This window comes from Cebus imitator, unplaced genomic scaffold (genome assembly GCF_001604975.1).
Source record: "Cebus imitator isolate Cc_AM_T3 unplaced genomic scaffold, Cebus_imitator-1.0 Scaffold172, whole genome shotgun sequence".
In the NCBI taxonomy this organism is placed as follows: Eukaryota; Metazoa; Chordata; class Mammalia; order Primates; family Cebidae; genus Cebus; species Cebus imitator.
Window position 1 is genome coordinate 2,272,720 of NW_016107487.1, and position 9,495 is coordinate 2,282,214.

The 9,495-nt window shown below is 37.1% G+C and overlaps 1 protein-coding gene across 2 annotated transcripts in view; it reads right to left on the reverse strand.

Moving 5' to 3' along the window:
- The window catches only part of PLEKHH2 (pleckstrin homology, MyTH4 and FERM domain containing H2), a 141,985-nt gene that overhangs the window by 131,557 nt on the left and 933 nt on the right, over positions 1 to 9,495 (reverse strand). For both annotated transcript variants that reach the window (XM_037744409.1, XM_017544855.2), the window contains exon 2: positions 5,267 to 5,396. In XM_037744409.1, coding sequence (XP_037600337.1) covers positions 5,267 to 5,389 — 123 coding nt within the window. In that variant the 5' untranslated portion in view covers positions 5,390 to 5,396. The remainder of the gene's footprint in view (positions 1 to 5,266; positions 5,397 to 9,495) is intronic.

Consider the following 9,495-nt stretch of genomic DNA (forward strand, 5'->3'; position numbering starts at 1 on the left):
AAAGAAAAGAAAAGAAAGGAAAGAAAGAAAGAAGAAAGAAAGAAAATACCTGAAATGATCTATTGCCCCATATCAGGCTTTGGGCAAAAATAATTTTTTTATGAACAGGCCAATTATGTAATAACAAAATGAAGCAGCAAATTCTAAGCCTAGTGCTTAACTTACTACTACAGAAGTATCCTCTGTAGCCAAAGTGAACTTAGCAGCAAGTGGCAGAGGGAAAGTTGCTACTGAGCCTGTATACTCATAAAGCCTCTCATTGTTAAAGGGATCATGTACAATAAATTTGTCTAATGGATTGGTTAATTTAGGTGGAATCCTATGGGCCCTTCATACCCACTGATAAGGACAGCAGTTCCCTACCACATGGCCCCCACAGACCCCATGAAGGATTCTACCACCAAACATTATTTTATGTTGTTATAATAAATAATATTGTCAACTAGTAACCAAAAAAGTGACATTTAAATTATTCCATATAGTCCCTTTGTTAGTATACGTAGAATTTCCATTAGGTGCTGTGAAATATTAGGCAAGCCAATAGAGCAACTGAGGGAATGTATAATTTGAATAGGTTAACATGATATTGTACTTGATTGTTGGGTAAAAGCATATGCTGTGCTGTCCAAGGACTTCTTATTCCTATGAGGCAATCCAAGGCTGCTTCAAACAGATCATATTCACAAAAGAAATGCCAAGTGGAAGGAAATTCCAGATGGCAATGCCGCATCAGGTAAAGGCAGCATGAGGTTATGCGAGCCAGACTGATGTCCAAAGGAAAAATTCTTCATATTTTTCTCCCTTTCCTTTTCACTGAAAATTTATCTCATTTCACTTCAACTTGCAAAGGAACTTTCCCTTTTCCCTCCCTGACTCAGAAAACTAACTACTAATACTGTAAAGTAGGAAAACTACTTAAATCTCAGCTTCCCTGAAGAGTTTATATTTGGCATACTAGGGATATTTCCAACACCATTCCTTAAATTCCTCTAAAGACCTCTCCCACTTACAGCAGCACTTGCCCAGGACTTCAATAAGGCCTTTTTCTTCACAAGCTTCAATATTCTAAGTTACTTGGAAACTGTGATGAAAAAAAATAGGTGCAAAACAATTTTTCTAAAAGATCCCATGTATTATTCAACTTCATCTCCAAAAAAAATAGGGTATATATAATTGAAATTCATCTGTAATTATAAAAATACTCTAGATCATCTCACATATTTTTCCTTAAAAAATTCAGAAATACATCTGCTATCAATATGTAATTACATTTAAGGCCAGGCACGGTGGCTCACACCTGTAATCTGAGAATTTTGGGAGGCCGAGGTGGGGGGGATCACTTGAGGTCAGGAGTTCAAGACCAGCCTCCCCAACATGGCAAAACCCCATCTACCAAAACTACAAAATTATCTGGGTGTGGTGGCCCGTGCCTGTAATTCCAGCTACTTGGGAAGCTGAGATGGGAAAATCACTTGAATCCAGGAGGTGGAGGTTGCAGTGAGCCAAGATCGTGCCACTGCACTCTAGCCTGAGTGACAGAATGAGACCCTGTCTCTCTCTTTCTCTCTCTGTCCCTCCCGCCCTCCCATACACACACTACATTTAGGTCACCTCCCTGTTCACTTAGCCAGTGTGTCCATTCGGAAAGACACAGGAAAATAATAATGAGTTACTTCCATGTGCCAGGTACTCTACCACCTGCATCACAAGACTGAAAGATCTACAGTCTAACAGCAGGTCTGCTTTTTGTTAGCTGTGTGATATTGGGCATGCCACTCAATTACTCTTAGCCTTAATGTTAATTCTCTAGATTGGGGATAATAACAATCACCTCGTAGAGTTACTTCAGGGTTTAAATTAGTTAATGGTTGTAGTAAAGATTTAGGAACCATATTTGGCCCTTAGAGGCAGGTTCCTATAGCCAGAACCAATAAAATGGAACCAAGAACTAGAACTGTTGCAGGAAAGAGAAGTTGGCCACAATTCCTGGCAAAGAGTTGAAGAACCAAATTAGTATTCGTTCAAGAATCTTCATCCTTGGGCCTGCATCCATTTAGGGGGAAGGTACAGAGCACTCTTAGGGAGAAGCCCTGGGGCTGACTGGTCCTAACACAAAACCGAAGCGGTGGATAGGACCAGACCAGTCTCTGGAATGCAACATTTGACTCAAGTTGGCACTTAGAAGCGATGCCATAGCGTTTGCTTTGAAAAATACGTAATGTTATATAAACTGTTATTACTACATACATACATACACACTAACACACACAGGGACTTGCCTCCAAGCAGACGTGGATTTTTATGTTGCATGGCTGAACAGATGACAGAATGGATGAGTGGCTAGATATATCAGAGAAGGCAAGGAAGGTGAAAATTAGAAAAGCCATATAGGGCGATGGCTAAGCATTCAGGCTTTAAAGGCAGAATGTCTGGGTTTGAATCCTGGCTCCATTACTCACTTTTTGGTGTGAACTCAGTCAAGTTAAATAACTTTCCTATGCCTAAGTTTCCTCCTCTGTAAATGTGGATAATATTAGTAGCTACCTCATAGGATAGTTATAAGGATTTAAAAGTTACATATTTAAAGCACTTAGAAGACTTCTTGGCATAGTAAGCATCAGTTTCCTAATCAATAAAATATATTACTTCAAAAGTTGCTATAAGAATTAAATAAACCATGCCTATACAGTGCTTATCACATACATAATAAATCAATAAATATTAGGTATTTTCATTAAAACATGGATGAAGACCAAAAGAAATTTTTAAACCTGAGAAAAAGATTTCATAATGGAATATAACCAAAGATACCATGAAAATCCTTATTCACATTTTTGTGTTGAACATATTTACTGGGAAGCCATGAGTAACTTGGCACATTTATCTACTTTCCAATGTGTAAAACACATCACAATAATTCCATCTCTTAGGTCTGCCAAAGAATTTATGTCACAGATACAAAATACAAAAAAAAAAAAAAAAAAAAAAAAAAAAAAAAAAAAAAAGAAAAAAGAAAAGAAACCACAACTAGAACAGCAATTCTGAAATAATATTCCTATCATTGCTCATTCACTGACAAAAAAAAAACATTTAATCTAATAGCATAAAAATTAATAATAAAAAAGCTATTTTACTAATAGAGAAATGACTGGAGAAAACAACACTCTTACTATTTTTTAAATGGGCACTCATTGAAAAACTTGCTGCAACATGCTTTCTAAAGAACAGAATAAATGTTGCCATAAAATTTAGAATTTAAAGGTTAACTAATTGGAATGCAAGTAAGTATACCTTCTATTCAGTCCATAAGGAAGCCAAGCGAGAACAGAAGTCAAGAAAATCAGGAAAATTTTGAGAGGGATTCTGTAGTCAACAGTGTCAACTGCTGAGAGGCTTAGCCAACAACTAGGAAGTGTCCATGAGGTTTAATAACAAGGACATAATTGGTGGATCGTGACAAAAATCATTGTATGGGGCAGTTGTGGTTGTGGAAAATACCAGATAAATCATAGTACAACATGGAAAATGATTTTCATAGAGAGAACAGCAAAAGATAAAAGATGAGTAGGCCAGGCATTGGTGGCTTACTTCTGTAAGCCCAGCACTTTGGGAGGTCAAGGCGGGCAGATCACGAGGTCAGGAGATCAAGACCACCCTGGCCAACATGGTAAAACTCTGCCTCTACTGAAAATACAAAAATTAGCTAGGCGTGGTAGTGTGTCCCTGAAGTCCCAGGTATTCAGGGAGCTAAGGCAGGAGAATCGCTTGAACCAGGGAGTTGGAGGTTGCAGTAAGCCTGAATCGCAAGATCATGCCACTGTATTCCAGCCTGGTGACAGAGCGAGACTCCTTCTCAAAAAAGAAAAAAAAAGATTGAGTCATTAAGTTATGTTAGAAAAAAACTTCTCCAACTTGGGGATACTCACACTAGGATTTTATAAGCTATACTTTTTATAATTTTGTTCTAATATCAATAAATAAAGCATACTAACATACAGGATTGATTGATTGATTACTGGGTCATCATTGACTCAAAGTGAGTTAGGTAACTTTAGTCTTCCACCTCAAAGATGTTAAAACACAAAAGTTTGAGATGATATACATGAAAGTTTAGACTGAATGATGTTTCACTGAATTTTGTTAAAATAATTCCGCACTAAGAAAGGATTACCCAGACTAGAGTTTCAGAAACCACTGTAACTTCTTCTGATCAGTTCTGAATAATCACTAAAATCATTCATCCATTCATCCCGACCGTGCTGTCCAATAGAAATACAATATAAGCCACAGGTATAATTTTAAATTTTCTAATATACACATTTAAAAAGTAAAAAGTAGGTAAAATTAATTTTAATATTGCCTATTTAACCAAATATCTAAAATATCATTTCAACATATAATTAATATAAAAATTATTGCTGAGATATTTTACATTCTTGTATGCTAAAACTTTGAAATCCAGTATTTATTTTACTTTTGCAACACATCTCAATTTGAACTAGACTTATTTGAAGTGTTCAACATCCACACGTGGCTAGTGGCTACTGTACTGGACAGCACAGGTCTAGAATCTAAGTTCCTTGGAAATAGGAACATAGGTTGTCTTGTTCACATATGTAACTGTAGTATTAAGAACAGTGTCTAACACATAATTAGCCCTCAAAGAATATTTGCTGAATGAATGAATGAATCAATCTATTGGTTTATATACATACTTGCACAAATTTCTGTAATACAAATGAAATTCTAATTATATTATTAGAAAAGCATATAATTATGTTAAACTCAATTCTAGCCCAGGTGAGAATTTAGTAATATATTCTTAGTCAACACAGATTCCTAAGTAGATGCATCTTTGAAACACGGTATAAAGACATTTTACTATCAATAGAAAATGTTCTTCTATCATCCTTTTAATATGATTTTCATAAACATTTAGTAGATCAAAGCTGTCACACTCCTCTAATAAAATCAAATAAATTATAGCTGTCTCTCTGAAATGGATGAATTCTACATTCATCAAACAGATGCAATTCTCGCATACTCCACTAGCATTTGCAAATAAATTTTTTTTGTCTTAAAGTCCAAACTACCGTAACACTGGCAAAAGAATATGCCAAATATAGCTTCAAACACCTGACAAAAATTAAGTCATATTCATTATTTGTATAAAGCTAAACCCCCAAAGTACTGAGATTATTTAATATAAACCAAACAGGCCCTAAACAGCTGACACTTAATAACAAAGCTTAGGGAGAAAGCTTACCTTCTCTGCCAAGAGCTCTCGTATCTTGCTGGCTTGAACTCTAAATTTCATGAGCTGGGACTCCAGAGCTACGCATCGTTCTTTCCAATCTACTGGTCCCTCTGGCTCAGAAAGCTCTGCCATATTTATTCTTAAAAAAAATTCAGCACAACACAATTAATATTCAGGAAATTCAAGGGTTGAAGAATAGACATAACAATATTAAAAAATAACAATATTAAAAAGTTGGAGAACTCACGTGTTATGATTTTTAAACTTACTACAAAGCTATATAGTAGCTTGATTACACAGTGTGGTACTTGCATAAAGATAGATATATAGATAAACAGAATAAAGGTAAGTCCAGAAAAAAAGCCTCACATTGATTTTTGGCAAGAGTGATAAGATCATTCAGTTGAGGAAAGAACAGTATTTTCAACAAAGGATGCTGGGACAACTGAATATCCATATGCAAATGAATGAATGTGGACCCACACCTCGTACCATATATACACAATAACATAAAATGGATCACAAACTTACAGTTACAAGCCAAAGCTCTAAATCAGCGTGTCCAATCTTTTGGCTTCCCTGGGCCACATTAGAAGAAGTGTCTTGGGCCACACATAAAATACACTAACACTAACTGTAGATGATGAGCTAAAAAAAAGAAAATTGCAAAAAAAAAAAAAATCTTATAATGCTTCACAAATTTGTGTTGGGCCACATTCAAAGCCATCCTGGGCTACATGTGGTCTACAGGCCACAGGTTGGACAAACTTACTCTAAACTCTTAGAAGAAAACAGGTATAAATCTTCGTGACCTTGGATTAGGCAACAGATACTTAGATATTACACCTAAAGCACAAGGAATTAAAAATAGATAAATTGGACTTCATCAAAATTTTTAAATTTTTGTGCTTCAAAGGATATTGCCAAGAAAGTGCAAAGATAACCCACAGAATGGGAAAAATAGTTGCAAATCATGTATCTCAGGGATTTGTGTCTAGAATTTATGAAGGACTCTTAGGACTCAACGATGAAAAAAGATAACCCAATTAAAAAGTGGGCAAAGGCCTAGGCGAGGTGGCTCATGCCTGTAATCCCAGCACTTTGGGAGGCTGAGGCGAGTAGATGGCCTGAGCTCAGGAGTTTGAGACCAGCCTGGGCAATGTTGCAAAACACTGTCTTTATAAAAATACACACACACACACACACAAAAAGTAGCCAGGCATGGTGGTGCATGCCTATAGTCCCAGCTATTGGGGGGCTGAGGCAGAAAGATCACTTGAACCCAGGAGGTTGAGGCCGCAGTAAACCATGTTCATACCATTGCACTCCAGCCTGGGCAACAGAGGGAGACCCCATCTCTAAAAATAATAATAATAATAAATAAAAAATAAATAAATAAATAAAAATTGGGCAAAGTATCTGAATAGACATTTCTCCAAAGAAGATATACAAATGGCCAAAAAGCACATTATTTGCTATAAGGGAAAATGCAAATCAAAGTCACAACAACATTCCACTTCACATCAAATAGGATGTTCTAATGAAAATGACATCTAACAACAAGTGTTGATGAGGATGTAGAGAAATTGGGACCCTCATACATTGTTGGTGAGAATGTAAAAATTTTACAGTTGCTTCGTAAACAGTTTTACAGTTCCTCAAAAGTTTAAACAGGCCAGCATGGTGACTCACACCTATAATCCCAACAGTTTGAGAGGTTGAGGTGGGACAATTTATTGAGCTCAGGAGTTCAAGACCAGACTATGCAACATAGCAAGATCTCATCTCTATCAAAATATTTAAAAATTAGCTGGGCATCAGGGAGCTTATCTGTGGTCCCAGCTACTCCAGAGGCCTGGGTAAGAGGATCGCTTGAGCAGTGAGCTATGATCATACACTGCACTCCAGCCTGGGTAACAGAGTGAGACCCTGTCTCAAAAAACAAAAAAGTGTAAATATAAAGTTATCAAGTTATTGGAGTAACTTTATATTTTGTATACCAATACAAAGTATTGGTAACTTTATACTTGGCATTGGAGTTGCTGGGTCATATGCCAAGGGATGGGATCATATGCCAAGAGACGAAACACATATCCACTCTGAAACTTGTATATAAATGTTCAGAGCAGCGGTATTCATAACAGCCAAAGAGTAGAAATAGCCTGTGTCCACCATCAGATGAATGAATAAAATGTGGTAGATCCATCAGGGTGCTTTGGCTCATGCCTGTAATCCCAGCACTTTGGGAGGCTGAGGTGGGAGGATCACCTGAGATCAGGAGTTTGAGACAAGCCTGGCCAACGTGGCAAAACCTGTCTCCACTGAAAATACAAAAATTAGCTGGATGTGGTGGTGCGGAACTATATCTCAGCTACTAGGGAGCCTGAGAGAGGAGAATTGCTTGAACCTAGGAGGTGGAGGTTGCAGTGAGCTGAGATTGCACCACTGAACTCCAGCCAGGGCAACAGAGTGAGACTCTGTCTCAAAAATAAAATGTGGTATATCCATACAATGGAATATTATTCAGCCATAAAAAAGGAATACAGTACTAATATAGCCATGGTTGAGTCTTGAAAACATGCTAAGTGAAAGATGCCAGACACAAAAGGCCACATATTGTATGAATCTATTTATATGAAATGTCCATAATAGGCAAATACAAAGGACAGAACGTAGGTTAGTGGTTGCCAAGGGCTGTGGAGGAGAAGGCAGTGGAGACTGACTACAATGGATATGTGGTTTCTTTTTGGGGTGATGAAAATATTCTAGAATTAGGTATTGGTGATGGCTACACAACCTTGTGAATATACCAAAACCCAGTGAACTGTATACTTTAAAAGGATAAATCTTATAGTTTGTGTCTTATATTAAGATCTCAATAAAAAAAGATCGCATATTTACAAATGACTAAAGAAAAAGTCACAGTTTAAATGGAAGTATACTAGGATCACATTTACAAATTTAATGATCCATTATTTGTGGTTATCCCCGCCAAGAATTTTATGATTAGCTCAAAAAATTAAGAGGTAACTATTAACCTCAAATATGAAAAGTATTATACATATATCTTACCTGGAAGGTACTTTGCTATGTTAATGACACAATAAATTAATTCAAAGTTAAACATACTTATTTAGTTATGCTAATTATGTATTTTATTGTGAAGTACCAAAGACTTAAGAATATTACTAAATCAGCATTTAACATCTATATTCCCTATTCGAGGGCCATAATAAAAAAAATCAAAACGGTAAATTGGTAGGATGATGGTCTGCACTGAGATCTAGACATCTGATTCCCTCATTTCATTCGGTAACTGCAGTTAGTTAAGAAGTATAAAGCAACAGTTTTATTAGTGCACCATCTTGGGTAGTTAAAAATTCTAATTTTATACAATAGCCACCATCCTTTTCACTACCACTAATGTTACAGAACTATATAACACTGGGACGGTATATATAACTATATAACCTAACCGACTGCTGAATAAATAAATTATCACATCTATATTCTGAATTTGAAAGTAATCTTCACTTCAGGGTACAGGAAAAAGTCTTGGTGTTCCAAATACCACCAGTGACTTTTGGAAATATTTACTGACACAAGATAAACTGTTTACAATTGTGGAGTGAATGCTCTTTTCTCTGAATCTCTGACTTCCTGTTTCTCTTCCAAACCCCAAAAAGGAAAGAAAAAGAAATGAAAGAATTCTTCTACTTAGGCTTACCCTGATGAAGCGCAGCGTTAGCCTCGTTTTTGCCTCTTAAGGGACAGCTTAACTGGGCTAGGTGAGAGAGAGAGAGAGAGAGAGAGAGAGAGAGAGTGTGTGTGTGTGTGTGTGTGTGTGTGTAAAAGATGTTTCTCGACGAGACTGAAGCATGCCTTGTTTAAGGAACCTTCTGACCACCACGTCGGTGGCACTGCCCGGAACAGCAGAGCTCCTCACTGCACACTCCTCTGGGACACACCGCTGTGCGGGCCAGGCTTGCAAGACTGGCATTTTCACAAAGAAATCAGTGACCTTCAGGTAGCCCACCACCAGAGCTTTTCCAATGTAAACGGTTCGACTTCTATTTCCACAGCGTTTCGTGAAACAAAACCTACAGCTAAAAAGTGCTGTCCTCTAAAAAGTGCCCCACTAACTTCAGGGACAGTGGTTTCAAGGTAGGTCACCTCAGGGTGCTCTGACGCACCAGCAACTCGAGGTGTACAAAATGCCTCTTTAAAGTTTTGAGTTT